This window comes from Bos taurus, chromosome 4, assembly GCF_002263795.3.
Source record: "Bos taurus isolate L1 Dominette 01449 registration number 42190680 breed Hereford chromosome 4, ARS-UCD2.0, whole genome shotgun sequence".
Classification (NCBI taxonomy): Eukaryota; Metazoa; Chordata; class Mammalia; order Artiodactyla; family Bovidae; genus Bos; species Bos taurus.
This window is the reverse complement of record NC_037331.1, coordinates 48,756,646-48,777,701: the sequence shown is the minus strand read 5'-3', so window position 1 is coordinate 48,777,701 and position 21,056 is coordinate 48,756,646. Positions and strand designations below refer to the sequence as shown.

General features: G+C 37.5%; 1 protein-coding gene and 1 long non-coding RNA gene across 6 annotated transcripts; one reads left to right on the top strand and one right to left on the bottom strand.

Annotated features, from left to right (window-relative positions):
* Positions 1-1,141: 1,141 nt before the first annotated feature.
* On the bottom strand, positions 1,142-19,960 carry CBLL1 (Cbl proto-oncogene like 1). 5 transcript variants are annotated; one of them, XM_059885611.1, is made up of 6 exons: positions 19,574-19,960; positions 13,614-13,781; positions 10,320-10,420; positions 9,846-9,929; positions 8,783-8,856; positions 1,142-5,397 (listed from the first exon to the last, which is right to left on the bottom strand). In XM_059885611.1, exons 1-6 carry the CDS (start codon positions 19,620-19,622, stop codon positions 4,359-4,361), a joined length of 1,515 nt encoding a protein of 504 aa, XP_059741594.1. In that variant the 5' UTR covers positions 19,623-19,960; the 3' UTR covers positions 1,142-4,358. The 5 variants fall into 5 exon arrangements, with proteins under 5 accessions (XP_059741594.1, XP_005205475.1, XP_005205476.1 ...); XM_005205418.5 differs by lacking the exon at positions 19,574-19,960 and adding an exon at positions 17,896-18,560; XM_005205419.5 differs by lacking the exon at positions 19,574-19,960 and adding an exon at positions 17,896-18,560 and having other exon boundaries at positions 10,320-10,417.
* Positions 18,566-19,920, top strand: LOC112446375 (uncharacterized). Its single transcript, XR_009494216.1, has 3 exons — positions 18,566-18,653; positions 18,803-18,891; positions 19,354-19,920. It is a non-coding gene; the product is annotated as an uncharacterized lncRNA (long non-coding RNA).
* Positions 19,961-21,056: the final 1,096 nt, after the last annotated feature.

The following is a 21,056-nucleotide window of genomic DNA, read 5'->3' as shown; positions in this document are numbered from 1 at the left end:
GCTTAGATCAACACGTACACACTGCTATACTTAAGATAACCAACGAGGACCTACTGTATAGCACAGGAGCTCTGCTCAACATTCTGTAATAACCTAAACAGGAAAAGAATTTGAAAATGGATATATGTATATATGTAACTGAATCACTTGGCTGTATACGCAAAACTAATGTAACACTATTAATCAACAATACTCCAATATAAAATTTTTTAAATTTGAAGTGGCATCTAGCATATAAATGAATATATTTCACATGATGGATGTTCAGTATGTATCTGAGTACAGGCCACGAAATACTACTTACCATGGATTATTAAGGTGCTTAACCAGAGCATGAAGCCTATTATTTAGTTGTCAGCTCTGCAACTAACATGATTTGTACACCAAAGTTATAACAGTGGTTATCTCTGGAAGGGAAAATTATGGTGGTGGTCGAGGGGATCTTTATTTGTAATATGACATATTTCTCCCCAAAACTTACTGCTTGTATAACTGAAATGAATACAAATTTTAAAACAAAAAATTAAAAGGTTTTGAAAGCAACACATAGGAAGAAAAGTAAAAGGGAGTAAGATTTTTCAATGTGAAGACAGAGAACAATTTCAAAGGTAAATTAACAGGAAAAAGTGAAAGTGTTAAGTCACTCAGTCGTGTCCAACTCTTTGTGACCCCCACGGACTGTAGCCTACCAGGTTCCTCTGTCCATGGGACTCTCCAGGCAAGAATACTGGAGTGGGTTGCCATTTCCTTCTCCAGGGAATCTTCCCAACCTAGGGATTGAACCTGGGTCTCCCACATAGTAGGCAGACTCTTTACTGACTGAGCCACCAAAAAAGACTAGATTAATAAGAAATAGACTTAAATACAGTATTAAAGTTGGTGCTTACAACTAACTTAGACTAGAAAAAGGATATTCTGAAGACATAGGCTAGATTTTTAGAAAGACGCGGTCCTGCCCAAGTGATAAAAACTCATGACCCACCACTGTTCATTTAAATCCTGTGATTCTGTAATGCCTAAAATTTCAAAAGGGAGATGAGGAAATTAAAGTTTAATATTAAAATGTTGCTTTAACAATTCTGCCTTAACGGTTTTCCCCTCAAAGTCAGAAAACTGAAGGGGCATGAATCAAAACAAAAAATGTTTGAAAATTCAAATATTTTTATTAGTATTATTACCAAGTATTTTACCTGGCTTACCTCTCTTTCCCCTTTAAGTCTAGTATATCCAATATTGCTTTATTAGATCGTGCATATATTGTAGTACGTAAAGTCTGCTTGGTCTAGGCCACAACTGAACAGATTACAATTACAAACCAGTAAAGAAAAATAAATCCACTTCAGTTAGAATATAGTATGATTATGTCAAGCCTCAATTAACATCAATATACCAATTTGATGGTTGATCTAATAATCAGAAAAGTGTATTTTGGTTTCAGGTACTTGAGATTTTTCCACATACTTTTTTTTTCCATTAACGCTTTTTCAAAAATAAGTTTACATGGTTTTTCCAAAAAGACGTATGAAAGATACCCTTCGAGTACATCAGAACAAAGCCAAAAGCAGCTCTGTATACTTCATATCATAAAATGACCTATTTCAAGTTTAAAAATACGGTCAAATTATCTTTTCCATTTGCGTTTTAGTGTTAGTCTCTTATACAATAACTTGAGCAAGTGGTTTTTTACAGGGCAAAATGAATATTAAGTAGTTTCTTACAATCTTTGCAACTGATAATTTTCTCCAATACTATATATTATACTCTGAACAAGCATGCCACTTTAGAAATATTAACGTTCACCTTGCTGGTTTTAATCTCCCAAAACGTGAAATTTTGCTGTAAAAGTTGTATCGACGTGGAAAATTCTGCAGTCTCCCAAATGTGTCATCATTAGGTAAAAACTCACCTAGGCAAAATAGTATTTATGCTTTCATTTTATTGTTTTTAAGAATTAAACTGCCACCTCAGTAGTCTTTTAAGAGCAATATAATGAAACATACATACATTTAATTTAGACTTACGTCCATCATAGCTTCAAAGGCTTCCCTGAAATAAGGCTGGGATTCACATCTTTTTCCTTAAGGAAAGAAACACTAACAGTAATTTTGTTATCCTTCTACCCACCCACCCTCATTCAAACAATAACTAGATGAATTCAAGTCTAACACCATTAAAAAAAAAAAAACTGTCTGCTACAACACATTCATCTGAACTGCCTCCCTGCATAACACATATTTCTTAAACCTAACCAAATATTTTAAAGCCTACAAGACTTAACATGTGGAATTTTACCGTGATAACATTTTTTTGTTCAATACATTCTAGTGAATTTCAATTAAGTCAGGTGAGCTCTTCATAAATAGCTGAGAAGCTTTAAAGTAAGTTTTGTTATTTCCTATTACATGAAACCAAACTATTGGTACTGAATTTTCAATAATATTTTAACAGCTCCTAAAAAGGGCCATTAAAGGTAATCAAGTTTGCACCAGTCCAAGTACCTACAGTAATATGATAGACACACTCACCACCATTTCACACTATTTCACTCCTATGCTTCTAGTAACAATTTCTCATTAGAAACACCACATTAACACTGAACTCTCAAATTGCTAGGTGTGAAAAATCACGTACTTTCACTTAAAAAAAAAGTGTATTATTTTCAGCTGGTCATGGTTGAAAGGGCCATTTATATTATTTCAGCTCTAAATTTATAGATGACTTTGTATCAGTTATCCAAAGTGAGAAACTGCTTTGCCTGTTTCTGACAGAATTAAATGGTAAATTAGCCATCAGTTCACCTCTTGTCAAAAAGAAATGTTCTAAATTTATACACTATAAACTATTTAATAATAAACGGTATCTGTATACTACACATTTCATGTTTATGTTATGCACCATTTTGGGGGGGGAGGAAGTACTTCACAGGGGTGTATTCAAAGGATATATAGTAATATCCCAAGAATGTTGATTTATACATATGAATTCTGTATAAACTGTAAGTGGTCATCTTAGCTGGACTGTAACAAGCCCCTATAATGCAAAAGCTGACTCCGAAGGCACCTTATAATGCATTGAAATTCACAATTTAGACATTACTTTTCTCTTCAATACAAAATCATCTGGTAGTCTTCACTGTTGACTCTGCTAAAAAAATGTTCCAAGTTTTAGACTGCTTAACCAATAAAAGAAACAGGAAGTCAGTAATAGTTAAGTTAGAGAAAAACACCTTATCATACAGTAATGAAACCTGAGCAACGCAAGTATGTGATTACAAGAACATCCTTCATTAATACAGTATTCAAATTCCTCCATGGCATTCAAATTATACTTTAAAACCCAATAAACAAGAATCCACTTAAGTACAGGATCAAATTCTACCATGAAATGAGGAATTACATAAAGCCTATTCAGCCCTAAATATTTAGTTTCAGACAATGAGCAGAGAGGAACACACTTCATCTAAAGAATACCACTTATACAGTTCTATAAAATGTTACTTAAGGTTAATTAAAGTGTGATGCATCATATGACTCCAACCATTCGGTAAAAAGCATTAATGAGTAACAGCATCCCCAACAGCTTGGAGCCTACAGAGTTGATTACTTTGGCCCTATCTTTCCAAAAATACAAGCAATGCCTCTTAACATTACAGACATAAATATTCTTAGTACTGGAATTTCAATGTATTTTGGTGCTCCTGAAGCTGCCTATAAATGAAAAGGCATCCAAGTGAAGTGCATTATATACCTAATATACCTCAAAATTTCAGTGCCTAAAATGTGAAATAATTTTCTACCATTTAACAGTCTGCCTTACAGTAAATTTCTATTAGATTTTTACTTTTAGGATTTTATTGTAACTTTGGGAAATTAGTGGTAAAACATATGGTTTAAAAAACAGTATGTGGCTGCACTTAAGTTCACATAAAAATAGCATTTTTACAACCATATTGAAGTTTAATCCTTTTACACAGGTTAACAAAATGTATCACAAGAAAAACTTAAACATTGGGTTTAACAAAGGACGTACTTTTGAAAGTGTAACAATGGAAAAATGTTTTCAATTTTTTTTCTTCTTACAAATGGTTACCTCTGGGTCAATTTACCACACTAGGGGAACAAAGTTCTTAAAATATAGCTGTGCTCAACTGAGCCACTTAACTGCACTACAGTATAGTACTTGAAATCAATCCTAAGGTCAAGATTTAAAACCATTTTAAGAGACAAGACCCTAAGTGTTGTATAGCCACCTCAGTAAGAGGCGCTTTTCCTTCCCCGAACAGTCAAAGCTTAAAGAAAAGATTGACTATACATATAAGTTTTGTTTCCTCATCATATCATCAGTTCAGAATACTATTATCATTGATAATACGGTCTATATCTTGTCTGATCTGGATGATGTGGTCCAGGTAGTGGGGTTTGAGAAGGCGGACCCTGCATTCGTGGAGGAGGAGGTGGCCCTCTTGGTGCAGGCCATATACCAGGACTCATTCCCCCTGGTTGTGTAAATGGAGGGCTCAGAGTTCCTTGATCTTCAGTGAACTGGGGTAAAGAGTTGGGGTTGTAATGGTGAGGAGGGGGTGCAGTTACAGGTGGACCACCATGTTGAGGTGGGGGAGGTCCTGGAGGAGGATGATTCATATAAGGTGGCATCTGGGCAATAATATGTCCAGGGGGAGGGGTAATTGGTGGTGGAGCAGAGGTCATTGGTGGAGGTGGAGCTTGGCTATACACCAAGTGAGGAGTACCTGCGGCCTGGGGAGGATGTGGCATTGGATGGCTTATTGGTGGTGGAGGAGGTGGGGGTGGTGCATAATGTTGCTGTGGAGGCATAATATGATGAGGGTGCGAGACCACTGGTTGACCCTGATATTCAGGATGATGGTGAGCAGGTGCGGGGGCAGGAGGTGGTGGTTCTCTAGCACCTGGATTTGAGTCATCCTGAATAGGGACAGTTATTAAATTGCTGTGTTTTCTTGTTGAAATACGAAAGGTTTCCTGACTGACTGAGCGAGGTGGAGGTGGAGCCATGGACAATTCAGCTGGAGGAGCACGAATATCCTCATGTGGCTGATTATAGTGCTCGTGGGGCACATGTTGCAAAGGAGGTGGTGGCATCATGATGTGCTGCTTTGGCGGAATATGGCTCATATGGTGCTTGTCTGGCGGCATGATAAAACGATCGGGGATTTCAGCTGGTGGTGGGGCAATAGGAGGAGGATGAACATTTTCAAGTGAAGCCCGGGTAACAGGTTTTCCAGCTCTCATGTGGCGGTGGTTGATATGAGCCTGTAAGTCTCTCTGAGACAAGTATGTTCTCTTGCACCCTTGAACAATGCTACACATGAAGAGAGAACCTCGTGTACACTGCTCAATTCGCTGCACAGGATCACTACAGCTAAATTAGAAGGGAAAAAAGTTTGATTTACTAAAAATAGACTATAAAAACAATGCACTAAATTTCAAAGATATGACTAGTTTTAAATTTTATTATGGAAAACTCTGCAAAAAGTTCACAATTAAAAGTTATAGTTAATGTAAGTGAACCTTTAATCTTTTCCACTTTATGGTCTGTTTGCTATTAAGCATCAGCATTTCTGTCAACATCAAAACTCTTAAGAAAAAAATTTTAAGTGTTTATCAAACAGAGTATGTTTGAAGCAAAACCCTTTTCTTACCAAGATTTAGAATTTATCTGATTTCACAAACAATTCTATGTTTTGAATCTGTGTGCAAAAACCCCCAAAACTCCAGGAAGGGCAAACCAAAGGATCTTGTCAGAATCACAAAATGCAAACTTGTAGAGTATTTATTGACCAGTAAGCAATTTTCTGAGCAAATAATACTAAGTAGAAGATACTAAGTGAAAGGTGTTGCAAGAACTACAAAAATAAACAGGATCATCCTAACCATCAAGGTTCTTAATATTAAACAATATTTTAAATTCAAACCATGAATGCCAAGAGTCCTTTCAAGGAGGGGGGTCTTCCTGAATTGTCAAATTTACTAATACGAAGTATTACACACTCCTACTTTTCTAAATTATAAACACTAAATTTAACTCAATTATTTTCTTAATGAGTCAGGGTCAAATTGTAACTATTCTTCTTCATTCACTATTTTTTAATACACTTTTGACTTTAGAAGGCTTCTTGAAACAACAGAAAGACTGAACTAGGAATTGGAACTGGGATCTAGTATATTGGCTCTGAGATCTTGGAGAAGTTATTTAAACTTTATTTCTTTATCTGTAAAATGGGTTATAACATCTAACCTTAACTCATAATGCTTTTATATAGACTTCATCCTAGTTAAAAGACGCTTACTCCTTGGAAGGAAAGTTATAACCAACCTAGATAGCATATTCAAAAGCAGAGACATTACTTTGCCAACAAAGGTCCGTCTAGTCAAGGCTATGGTTTTTCCTGTGGTCATGTATGGATGTGAGAGTTGGACTGTAAAGAAGGCTGAGTGCCGAAGAGTTGATGCTTTTGTGTGGTATTGGAGAAGACTCTTGAGAGTCCCTTGGACTGCAAGGCGATCCAACCAGTACATTCTGAAGGAGATCAACCCTGGGATTTCTTTGGAAGGAATGATGCTAAAGCTGAAACTCCAGTACTTTGGCCACCTCATGCGAAGAGTTGACTCATTGGAAAAGACTCTGATGCTGGGAGGGATTGGGGGCAGGAGGAGAAGGGGATGACAGAGGATGAGATGGCTGGATGGCATCACTGACTCGATGGACCTGAGTCTGGGTGAACTCCGGGAGTTGGTGATGGACAGGGAGGCCGGGAGTGCTGCGATTCATGGGGTTGCAAAGAGTCGGACACAACTGAGCGACTGAACTGAACTAGTTAAAAGAACGTTTGAAACATCAATGAAACAGTGAAAATGACAGGACTTAATGATTAGTTAAGCACTAAACATGTATAAGCTATCATCATTGAATATGCAGGCCAAGTCATATAACCTGTATCAAATGGCTCCATATTCTTGATTTTGAGTGGTGGTAGTGTTCCTTCCTCACTGAAGGCTGGTACTACTACTTCATACTTAGAAGGCCTCCCTTTAGTGGCCATTTGGCACACTTCTAATTTTTTGCTTCTAATTTGCTGTAAACTCTGAAATAGCTCCACAGTAACAGGATTGGGAGGTGGGGGGCATTTCTTTGGGTGATGCTTAAGCATTAGTATATAATATTTACATTAATTTGGGTTGTCATTTCTTCACTTTCTGACCCAGGTCTGTTAATCCAGATAAGCTTATGTTTTAATATCCCTAACAGCCAACCAGTGATATGCCTACTGAAGTTACACTGAAAAACTTGAAAACTAAATTCCCTTTTAAATATTAACATCAAAACACTTACATAAAAGAGAAAACCTTCTGGTGTCCTCTACGTGGTGTTTTACAACATCCAAAATCCCTTATCTCAATGAGGCAATCAAATTCACTATAGAATTTAAGTGGGTGTACACTGTGTTGGAAAATTAGGCACTACAGAAAATGAGGCAAATAGTGAATATGCACTTTCAATTTCCTAATTCTTTTGAATTATAATTATATTGAGAAAATATTCTTTAAACTCACACTATAAAATTAATGTGACTTTAAAGGGCTAATAAAATATGCTAAGAGAATTAGTTCTTACTGGTTTGTTAATGAATCATTCATTCTCTCCCACAGATGCCAATCTTCCTACACCATAAAAGAAAATTATCCCTTACAACTGTCCATAATTTTGTTATCAACTAATACTACAACCCTTGGGATAGGTTCTAACTTAGGTTATAAGTGACCTAGAAAGCCTACAGTTGTTCCAAAGAAGTTTCTCTCAAAATTTTTCTTAAATCTTCTATCAGGGGTTCTGAATTGATATAAAAATTCATAGTTTATTCTGGATCCTTTAAGACCATTCCCAAACAGATCACTATTGATCAACACCTCCCGATGATCTTAACGTGTCTGAGCCTGTCTTAGAACATGAAGGTGTTCTAAGATGTACTCAAGACATAATCAGGGGAGAAAGGCATTGAAACATGTAAAATATCATGTATGAAACGAGATGCCAGTCCAGGTTCGATGCACGATACTGGATGATTGGGGCTAGTGCACTGGGACGACCCAGAGGGATGGTATGGGGAGGGAGGAGGGAGGAGGGTTCAGGATGGGGAACACATGTATACCTGTGATAGATTCATTTTGATATTTGGCAAAACTAATACAATTATGTAAAGTTTAAAAATAAAATAAAATTAAAAAAAAAAAGACATAATCAGATTTGAAGTCAATAAATAAAAGTTTATACTTACATAGTACTTGCTATCTGCTACTCATTTACTTCTAATAATAACCCAGGGAGGTAAGTACTATTATTAGCTCCATTTTACAGATAAAGAAATCGTCTATGTGACATAGTTAATAAATCACAAAACAGAGATTTGAATCCAGTAATTCTAATTCCAGAGTCTTTGCTCTAAATCACTACGTGATACTACCTCTCTAGCATCCCATTAAAATGAGAAAATATTTTAGGTTTACAATGCTAACTTTGTGATGTATTTATTATTGTTATTTTGGCCAATGTGAACTAACTGATAATAGCTAATTAGCCCTATCCTAAGGAGAAGGTTATAGTCAACTCTTGGCTCACAGAGAAACATTAGCCAGGTCTACACACTTGACATCTTGCCACTGGTCTGTATCATACACTCACCTTTAACCTATATCATAAATCATTATATCACAATCCTTATTATTTAAAAATTTAATGATGATCTTACCCCGGACACATCTTATCTCCCTTTTTTTCATGTAAAATAGCACAGTCATAGCAAAACACATGCTTGCATGGAATCTGCGAACAGAGACACGTTACAGTTAATATTCTAGAGCAAATTAAAATACTTCGATAAAAAGCAACAGTGAGTGCAGTGACCTAGACATAGAAGGCACTTGAGAACTGTTGGTTAAAATGAACATTTATTAAGTACTAATTACATAAAAGCAACAGTTAACCTTTTTCAGTCACAAAGCTCTTTGTGAGAATGCAATGAAAACTTTGGCCCTTTCCCCAAAAAAACATATACATGCACATTCATGGTCCCTACAGGTTAAAAGCTCCTGAAGAATACTGTACAATGTTTCACCTAATCCTGTTATCTCCAGGAAGTATTTCATGGCAGTGAAAGAACAAGTATCTTCTACATTTAATATAAGCAGGCTTCTTCCCTGGTAGTCTTAAGTTAATGAACTTACATATATTTAAAAATAAATCAGAAGGACACAGTAAAATAATGTTACACTATTTTAGAACTCATAATTCATTACTGTTATTTAGTTATGCCACACAGCAAAGCAACAGTGCAGAATCCACAGCTTCTACCACCACAGGTTTAACAGTAAATTCAACTTTTTCCAACAAAAATGTAAAACTATCTTTTTATATTATCAAAATTACTATAAAATTACAGTTGGGGCTGTATTTTAAGTGCTTAGAATTCAATACTCAGAAATCATAAATAATATTTAATTCAGTTCTATATTAAAAATTTTAGCCTTTAGAAATACTGATTTTATTCTATTAAAGAAAAATTTTTTTTTTCCTTAAGGATCAAACCATCCAAAGAAATTAGTTTCCTTAATTTTTTACAAGCAATCCAAGAATCTGTCAAGATAATTCTTTAAATGCATATTATCCCCAAATGTTCCTTAGCTATTTTATACTTATTCGTTATAAACTTTATTGTTAAACAATAATAAATCTATCTACTTAAATTTCAGAGTCCTCATCTCTACACAAATATATAAATTTATAAAAACAGAATTTAACTTAGTTATACTTACCATTCGCCCATAAATTTTAATAGGTAATCCACATTTGTCACAGAAATGAACTGGAGTATCATCCTTTTCACCTAAGATGTTTATCTGTTGAAATAATTAAAATTTCCTTAAGCATTTCTAAAAATTATGTCTATAAATTACACAATGAATTAGTATAAAAGTTACTAAAACAATTAGAAATGAAGATCTCTTGATATAATTCCCACATATGCCACATTATTTGGGCAACCATCAGTTTTGGGTTTTTTCCCCCTTTGACAGTGTTATTACTTATTGATTTTACTTGACATCACTGAAAATTACTTCAGATTATTTTTGGAAACAGTGAAATAGGGCATTAACAAATGATTTATGGGTAATGAAAGATATAATTATAATAAAAGTTCGCACTATTCTTTATGCAATCTAAATTGTCCTAATAAAGTATTTAAAATATTTCATTGTTCTAATAAATTTTTTTATTTTTACTTATACCTGAAAGTCCCAAAAAAGGTGTCCAGGAAATCTTCGTTGATTTCCAAACAGTTCACCCCCTTTACAGTCATACCGTTCTTCTTCATTATAATCAAATCCTTCTGAGAAAACAAAATGTTACCTATTAACTTTTTACATCTCAAATTTCATTTTGGAAATACAGGTACATAGACCTGTATTTTACATGGACAAAACAGACCTGTTCACTGACACCTTTCAAAGCTCCTCTAAGAACAGCATAATCAAGTCTTACTAAACAACTGCTAGAAATGATCCTGGGACCCATGCAGTCCAATTCTCATGCCTGAGAATATTGCAGTACTGGAGACCATAACAACACACAGAAGCGGAGCTAGGAAGGGACCTCTGATCTCTTCACTCCTATTCAAGGGCTCATATTAACCCACCAGACTATTTCTGGTATAAAACTACTAATAATTATCATCATGATTATTACACAAGATACTGATTGTCATTTATTCTGATAATCTATAAAAGTGATATTACATTGTAACTGGTATTAGTGCCAAAGGATTAACAAAGAATTCTGCAGGCTTTCTTCTTATCACTTAGAAAATTAGGTAACCTCTTCTTCAACTTTAAATTGAACCTGATTTTAGAAACCTCAACATACTCATACTTCATCATTTCAATTAAAACCTTTCTTATTCACCCAAATAGCAAAATTTATATCCTATCTACAAGTCTCCTCCCCTACACTGTATGTATCAATATCAATAAAGTTCAAGATGAAGATCAAATATGCTCAATTTCTCTGACCTGATTAAAAAGTTGATGGCAATCCTCTCATCTTATACAAAAGAAAAGAAAATCAGTGAACAGTCTGATGGGGATTCTAAGCAGAATTCAATTACCTAAAGTAAAGCTGAGAAGACAAATCTATCCCTCCAATATGCCAGGCTTCTCACGACTTTTGGCCCTAGAACTGGTTAACATCTGCAGACAGACACACAGGCACAGATGCAATAATTTCTTGAGGCTGATACTGATACACCAGTGTACTGCTATCTAATTACCTGCAACACCAATGTAGAGTTCTTCTAAGTTACATATGAGTGACCCTAGGCTCTTAGATGGCCCATTTATATCTTATAAAAGCTGCTGTCATCAAAAACTCAAAATAAGGAAAATTAATTTTTCTACTTATCTAAAACTCAGAAAATTATTGAGCAGAACAAGAGCTAAGAAAATCACCAGTACATTATCATTATCCAGAGTGGTTCAACCTATACTCCCATCATTAAACTATACATATATCTGTATAGATAACAAAGCAGCAGCTGCTGCTCCATCAGTAACCTAGGGTACTCTGTCTTTGGCCTTTCTAGTTTTAAAATGGAGAAGGCAATGGCACCCCACTCCAGTACTCTTGCCTGGAAAATCCCATGGCCAGAGAAGCCTGGTAGGCTGAAGTCCATGGGGTCACTAAGAGTCAGACACGACTGAGCGACTTCACTTTCATTTTTCACTTTCATGCACTGGAGAAGGAAATGGCAACCCACTCCAGTGTTCTTGCCTGGAGAATCCCAGGGACGGGGGAGCCTGATGGGCTGACGTCTATGGGGTCACACAGAGTCGGACACGACTGAAGCAACGCAGCAGCAGCAGCAGTTTTAAAATAATTTTTTATAACTATACAGTAATGTATAAATAAATTATTGTGTAACAGTAAAACAATGCAAAAAAGCTAAAATCCCCTTCCTAGCCCTTTCCTCTCAGATATCTCTTCATCCCCTCCCACTTCAAGTCACACCCCATTTTTGTTTTAACAACCAAATATATATCCATAAAAGTTCCAAAGCCACGATCAGCAAACTTTATCTAACTTTATCTGCCCAAAGACCAATTAATACTGCCATACCTGCAATTACTCAACTATGCCAATATAGTGTGAAAGCAGCCATGTGTTGGGTGCCCTAAGCTCAGTCATGTCCAACTCCTTGTGACCTCAGGGACTATATACAGCCCACCAGGCTCCTCTGTCCATGGGATTTTCCAAGCAAGCACACTGGAACAGGTTGCCATATCCTACTCCAGGGGATCTTCCCAACCTAGAGATCGAACCCGAGACTCCTGCATTGGCAGGTGGATTCTTTACCACTGACCCACCTGGGAAGCCCGAAAACAGCCAGACAATACGTAAAAGAATGGGCATGCATGTATTCCAATACAACTTTATTGATTAAAAACAGCACTGGATTTGGCCCATAGACCACAAAAACTGTTTTATACTCAAGAAATGGTGAAAGTCCTCTCTAAGGATAACATAAAACCCAGAAGTTCAGTACAAAAGACAAAGAATTGTCAAGCTTCTCTACAATAAAAATTTTATACATAAAATTCAAAAGACAAATTGGGAATATACACAACATATAACAAAAGCCAATTTTGTTAATCTACAAAGAACTCATAAAAATCAAGAGAAAGACAATCAAACAGGAAAAAAATGGGAAAACGATATGAACAGATAGAGCCTAGAAAAAAGAAATGACCAATACTATGAAAACATACAGCACTACTCATAAATTAAAGAAATGTGTATCAGTACAAAAATCTGTAAAGGATAATAGTACCAATATTGGCGTGGGAGTATCAAGTGACGTACTATTTTTTAAGAACCATTTGACAACAATCTATTAAATTCTAAAATGCATAAATTCTAAATCCACCAAGTTATAAAAATGCCCAAATTCATGCAAAATTTAAATTTCAAAATATACATACTAAGGTGTGTATTCTACAAAATATACATACTAAATAAATAAGGACATTTACTGCAAAATTGTCTCTAACAGCAAAATGTTTTAAAAAAATTGTTAAAGTATGGTACATCCTTAAGTGAAATACCTAAACCCATTTTCTTAAATAAGATACATCTGAATCTACTGAGAAGGCAGAATCTCACATGCATCTTACAAAAAAGGTGGGGGGTGGGGGGGCAGTGATAAAGCAACTATGAAAATGTCATACCAGGGATTATTTGAGGGGGGAATAAAAATGGGAGAACAATTTTACTTTAGTATTATGTTTTCTGCGATACTGTTTAGATCTTTCTAAACAATAGATAGTATTACTTTCAACAACAAAAGAAAATAAATCAAAAATATTTATAAAGGGATAGAAAGTAAAATATGCCAAAATGAGAAGTCAAAAGACTGAAGAAGAGAATATTTAAGATAAAAAAAGAGGTGGCTAAAAGTAAATAAAATCACATGGCTTATTTGGTGGAATCAGATATAAAAGAAAGACTTTTGGACCTGTTAAACACATTACCTTCATCACCAGCTGGAGCCTTTGCAGGCATCCTGTTTATAGTCCTTGGAGTTCGAGGTGAAGCTTTGGCTTTGTTCCCTTGTTTGGAGATGAGCTTTATAGGAATTCGTCTTCGAACATCAAGACCACCCAATGATCCAGAACTATTAGTGCCTTGTAACTCATTGTCTATGTTAGGAAAAAAAGTTGTAATTTCTTTTAGGTTTTCTTTTTGAAGGTTATTCTGGCACAGGTATTAAAGCAATATACCCAACATCATGAAGGGCTCAGTATCTGATTTTAAATACTAGGCTATGTAAGTTCAAGTACCAATTTTCTCTATTCTGGATAAACTCTTAAAGCAATGCTTTTTAAGACATGGAGCCCTTTAAAAAGTTGACAAAAGCTATAGAACCTCTCCCTAAGAGGATGGACAATAAAATTTTCCATGTAATTCCAGAGGGGTTTATAGAAACATAAAATCCTTCATCAGCCTAAGGTAAGAAACTGTCTAGCAACTGTAAGATTTTTTTTTAAAGAAGGAATAAAAGGTAAAGAAAGAACAACAAAAAGAAAGAAAACCATCATTTCCATCAAGCATGCAAAGTAGGCACTCAATGAATTTAGTAATCTGCATCTACATCCGGACAATCAATAAAACTGGAAACACAAAACTAACACTGACAATGGTAGAATTAAATCAATAATACCCTGAAAATGAAGTTAGTTTCAGGGATGTGATTATCCTCTTCGGTATAAAATAATTTTTCTAAGAAGCAGTCAGGAATATACTAAAAATTACCACACAATTTAGTAGTAAACACACACACTAATGTACTATACCATTTCTAGATGCACAGGTGACTGCGCTGTTCTTAGTCAGCACTGTAATGGTAAATTATGGGTGAGGAGGATGCAAGACTTCTGTACTTCAACTAGGCCTACACAACTGACACTTTCTATGTCTCTGTTACTAGCTTATGAAATAAATTTACTCATATCCAATGAGTAATACGAGCATTATTTCATAGAACTGACTCTATTTTAAGATTAAAAGCCACCTTTTTTCAAGTCCATGATGACATATTACAATCCAGAAAATATCTACCTTTATCTGCTAAAAACAGAAAGGGAAATGTCCTGAAGTGGGAAATGCAAATAATTTAAAACAGTAACATTTTAAACATGACAATTAGCGAACAACGCTATGTAACTGCCATTGCAGGAGACAGCACAATCAGAGACATAACCAAACTATCCACATTAAATTCACTAAAGTCAAATTTAGAAGTAGTATTCTACCCAGCAGTAATCATCTCCAAGAATACTAGAATTACACATCGATTTGCACTCTTTCTCAATAATACACAGAACAAAATTCAAAATCGGTCCTTAATTATTAATTTAAATATCTTTCAGTCTGCTTTCTATTATTATTTTCGTAACAGCTAACCTGCAAAAAAAAAAAAAATCATGGGAATGGGAATACATGGACAGTTGAGAATCTTAAACTAGGATAAATCCATCTTGATTTAACTCTCCATACTTCAACAATCAATTAAATCAATACTTGATTTAACTCTCAATGTATCAACAATCAGATAATGCTTTCATCTGCTTTCACTCTAGTTGCATTTAGTTGCTAAATATCTACAAGCAATGAAGTAGCAAAAAGATAATAATGTATTTCATCTGCTTTGACTCTAGCTGTTTAAAGTACCTACAAACAATGTAATAGCAAAAAGGTATGACAGAATGATTTTTTTTTTGCTTAGAAGGTAATTCCTGATTTTTCAATGAATTAAAAAAATAGCAACTTATCAGAGACAGTTCAATGTTGTCTTTCCGACAGTAAAAGAACTCTGAACGGTTTTTCCTTGGTGAAACAACACTTCATTACTACAAGTCCTTTTCACACTACCCTAGACATCTGAGGTCACAATTATGACTTTCAAGAGCCTACTGCCCTCTAACATCTTGCAGCCTGCCTCAGACTCCAAGTTCAAGCTGTTAATAGTGACATCACTCTGGGTTTATCTTGGGGCTTGGGAGGTTTTTATTATGAGTCAAAGTATACTTTTGAATATCACAACTAAAAATCCTAAAACCCTAACAACAAAAGTCCTTGGATATTATAGAAAGTGAGAATTAAGGAGGTAACCACTCATATGAAGTGAAATCCACTGTAAAAGGCCTAATACGGAATACTGTATTATATAGGTTTTTAAAAGATTTGTGCAGAATCTTATCTTGAATTAAAGGAATCAAGAAATATTTTTACAAAATTTAGGTTACAGTTACAACTAAGTGCTAATCTTTAGAATGGCTAAAGACTCAATCAACTGTTAATTAGCAGTTTCTTAGAGTAATTTTCTATTACAATACTACAGGATAGCCTTCTTTTTATGACTGACAATTTCAGCACATTCCCAAAACCAGTCATTTTTGCATAACATTCAAGAGTTCCATCAATCTCCCCAGGGGCCTCTTTTAATCCTTTGATATTAGAATTTTCCTTTTGAGATGCCTATCCTGACATAATGTGTTCAATTTACTGGCTATCTGGCACGTCCTCATTTCCCAATGATTTTATTTGTGATTCAATTACCAAACTCACATTTATGAATATCGTAAAAACTTGAATATTTTGTAAGGTTTGTAATCACAATCAGTGTACAACATTTAATACCATTTTCTGACAAGAAACTGCTAAGGACACTGCCTTATAAGGAAATTAACTAAAAAACAAAAAAAGAAAAGAGGCTCATGCTAAGCAGCAGGGATATCTGAGTAGGAACTATTTTTTCAAGTGGTCAGTTCATTAGTGAATATTTCCATGTTAGGATGACTTTTACTTTCTTAGGCAACTTTTAACTTAGAAAGTAGGATAATAAATACTCAGATACACACCAACCCACATTACAATTTCCTAACATAATAAACTGTGAAAAGTGCTCGACTCCCAATTCCAGTAACAGGCTCAAATGAGAAACATTTCACTAACGTGGCACGTTTGCTTCTCTAACACCAAGATTTCACGGTTTCAATTCCATAAAACCTCCAAATACTAGAGTTCCCTAGAGCCTGCTGCTAGGCCCTCTTCTCTACTGTTTTGCCTTTCCTTAAGTGATCCCATCCATCCTCACGCCTTAAAATCATTCCAAACAAACTGCCCTATGATTTCCACTTGACATCTCCCCTTCTATGTCCCAACAAACACCTCATACTTAGCAGTTCAAAGTCTTGTTGCCAGATTCCCATTTGTTACCTCTACTCCATTTAAAAAAAAAAAAAAAAGGTATTTTTCTCCCAAGTCCTCCAGTAAAGGACACCACTCAAACTAGAACCCTACACACCTTTCCTTTCTCTCACATGCCTCCAAACCAATCCACCAGGGCCTGAGTTCTATCACCAAAATATTCACCGAATCTGCCCATTCCTGTTTTTAGTAAACCAAGCCACCGTCACTAAACCACGCTTCCCTTCTGGTCTATTGCAACCACTTCCTAAATTTTCTATTTATCTTGCCTCCTTCTCTTACACCATTCTTCATACAACAGCCTATTACACTTTAAAGAGAGATTATGTTCCTCCTCTACTTCTGTTCAATGGCTTCATATTGCACTGAAAATAACACTCAAATCTTTACCATGGACTTCAAAGTCTTGCACCACCCGACTCCTGCCTTCCTTACCAATCTTATCTTAGGGCTCTTTCCCTCTACGTAAGTGCAGCTGACTGGTTTTCTCTTCATTTTCCTCCCTCAGAGTCTTAGTACGTGCTATAAACGCTTTCCACGTGATTTACGCCAAGCTGGATTCCTCTCATCCATCAGATCACAGCTTACAAATGTTACTTTCCTAAAAAGACTCTTCTGATCACCATCTCTGAAGCTTCCACTTTCCACAGCCCCATATGTCTTCTTCAAAGCCCTCATAATCTGTATTTCTAAAAACTTGTTCATTGTGCTTTTCCCAATAGAACGTAACTTCCATGAGGACAGGTACCCAGTTCATCTTGTTTACCATTCCACCTCCAGGCCTAGAAGAATATGTGTATATACATACGTGTATGTGTGTCTGTGTGTGTATATATATATATGAAATTAAGTGGACAGTTGATGACTGAGGAATCCTAACTAATACTTGATACTGGGAAAAAAGCCTTTTATCACCTTACTAGTAATACGGCTGATACAACTGAACGGAGCAGTATCTAACTCCAAATGCACTCATTCAACATCCAAAAACTGCAAGGAAGCAAAAGACAAAAAACACTTAAGAAAGAATGGAGTCATTCTTACTTGTAGAAAGTGATGAGAATATCTTGATTTTAAGCTCAAGACTGGTGGTGGTTAAGGACCACAGCTGAAGCGCGGGGCATGCTATAGGCTTAAGCAGAAAAGCTGCTCCCGGTATCATTCCAAAAACCATATCCGACTCCCTTCTCCCACCTCTAGTCCAAGAAACACCGGAGAGACAACGACAGGCAGTGACCACCGCAGCACCCGCCCAAATCTGACTGAAACAGCAGGAAGTCTCTAACCCACTCTATCACATCGACTCCCAGCGTAATGAGACTTCCCAGACTCTACCCGCCAGTCCCCATAACGCAGGGCAGAGCACCCCAAATGAGGGGAAAAACTGCCGGCGCTCTGTCCTCTCCGCGAAGCCCGCGCCTCCCGCGGTGCCGGGTCCGGGCTCAGAAGGAGCTGCCGTTGCCGGCACCGAGGCTGTAGGTACCACATCCGAGGGTAGGCCAGGAAGTAGCAGGCCCTCGCCGGACACGGGAAGGGGGTCTGTGACATTCCTTCCTCGCCGCCACACCCCAGTGCTGTAAGGCGAATGTAACCCCTCTATGTTCGCTGGGCGACCCGTCCCCGGCCGGCCAAGGGGGCATGGAACCTGGACCCCCACTGCCTCCGCCTCCTTACCAGTGTGATCCATGATTCGACTCGCAGGGCACAGTGGGAGCGGAAGTCAACCGCGCCGGAGTCGCAGGGAGCGCGTGCGCGGTACCTTCCGGAGCCCGGGAGGCGGAAGTGTGGTCAGGTGAAACCAGGTTGGTTCCCTCCAAAAGTTCCCTTCTCTTGCGTCCGCTAGCCGACTCCGGTGAGGGAGTCAGGCTCAGTTCGGGCAGAGAGAGAAAAAGCGAGTACGCGGGGAGCGTCAGTGTAGAGGCTGCTAAAGGTTCCTCTCTTGTGCTTCCAGAGGAAGTAGACTTTTAATGTGGAGCGGAGACTGACGGGAACGGGGGAGGGAGAGAGCCGGTAGTAGCCGGAGGACTAAGCTCGCGGCAGGTAAGGCGGCCGCCGCGCCCCGCACCGCCGCACCCCCAACCCCGCGCGGAGCTTTGCCTTCTGGGACTTGTAGTGCCCCCGGCCGGGACCCTGGTGCCGACCTAGCCCAACTGCGCAGGCTCAGCCGTTGGGCTGTCCCCACCCCGGCGGGCGGAGTAACGGTTTGGAATCCCCCAGAGTCCGCGAGCTGCGTTCTCCGGCACCCCCCGGTCAAGGAAGAGTGTAAACACGCGCGCTCCGGAAAGCGTCCTCCAGCGGGAGGTTGCCTAGGGGACGGTTGAGCTGTGTAAGGCTACCAGCTAGAGAGAAAAGCTCTGTGCATATATGTCTACATTTTGCTTTGCCGTGATGAGCTGCACAGACCCACGCAGAGCTGACTTGGGTATCTACCCCGGTTCCCATCTCTCAAGTTGCTAACAGTTGAAACCCATTTCTAACGCTTGATTAGCATTCATTTTCTAGGGAAACCTCCCCCTCCCCCTAGAACTCCTGTCCTAAGGACTGTACGCGGGGCCAGGTGGAGGACGGATGCGGCGCAGCCGACTCTTAATAAAGGTCAGCGGGGACTCCAGTGCGGAGTAGAGCTGAGGATGGGGAGAGAACGTTAGGGCTGGCCTCGAGGGAGCCGTGAAAAAGGGGAAAGGCCTAAAATGAAGAGACAAGTTACCGCCACGGGCAGTACCTAGTTCCAGTTCTTGGTCCCAAGGGTTGGTGGTTGCTGCAGCTTTCATCGTTCTCAGCCGAAACAAAAGACAAGTGCCAAAGAGTGATTCCTGAGGACCTTCTGGGCCGTCTCCACCTCGCGACCCTGGCGCATGTGTCCACTCCCTTCTCCAGCCCTTCACACTTGATGATCTCGAATGAGTAGAAAGGAGCACAATTAGTGGAAAACACAAGCTGGGGAGTCAAGGGATTTGGGTTCTATTCTTGTCGTCCCTTGGTGACGACATCATTACCTTGTGTTATGCACGCTTTCAGTGCCAGAGTTCCTAGATCAATTAAAGATTATTGTGTCGACCTCTTAGAGAAGCGGTTTCATGGTGCTGAATTCGGAGTCAAGTTATGTGTAGCGATGTGCTCTATCTGTATAGTTAACCAGTGAGAGCTTGGAAGAATAATGATGAGTAATACTGTAAGTGTTCTGTGTCATTTGGTGAATGTTTTGGTGGGATCTTTTAAAAGACTTACCGTTTGTGCAGCTTTATAAACAAGTTTTTAGGTGCATTCACAACTAAGGACAATTGTGATTCAGAGTTACTCCTGCTTTTGTTAAAATGTAAGTTTCTGTATCCCTAAGTGGTTTTCAAGATGCTTTCAATTGCTGGGCATTTTTTGTGTTTTGCAAGTTGGAGGAAACAACCTTTCTTCCATACCTCCCTGTTTCTCTAAATACAATACTGATAATGAAAATCAAGCATTTTCCACCAATTTTGTGTGTAAAAGAAAGTAGTTGTCACCTAGAAAGTGTTTTGTTTTTTTAATTTTTTTTGATCCTCATATTTAGCCTATCAACCATCCTTCAGACAAGGTCAGTTGCATTCAGGGTGGTATGGCCATAAACTCAGTCATACTTCAGATTGATGCAGATCCAGGTTCAGAATAATAATATTAGTGTCTGCTGATGCTATTTAAAGAATTAGAATTTTTTTTAAAAAGTCTTCAAACTGTGTTTTATGTAATTTAATATGTAAGTCAGAAGTTATGTCAGCATTTTATGGTGCATCAAGTTATGAAAATTTACTAAAAGGAAACTCACATGTTTAGATTTCTTATTGCTAAAATGTTAGGTAAACATTTAAATTATTTGATTTGACCTCGTGCTTTTATACATTTCTATAGCATCTGTGCTCTATATTCACTTTCCCCTTAACTATATCCTTACTTTACTAGTACAGTGGCAATATGACAAATTAATTTCTTCCTCAAAAATGATAAGAGAAATTGTATGTAACATTTTATTACTGCCCTCTGGTATCCATTGTTGCTAACCTTTGTGCTGTAAGCAGTCACAATTTTACTGAAAGTCAAAATTTATACTTAATTTATAGCTTGGTACTGTCCTAAGGTTTATAAAAATGAAACATCATGGTAATGGACAATCAGAAGCACCAAGGTATATATCATATTTTCATCTTATTGACAGACATCTGCTAGTCAGTGCTCTT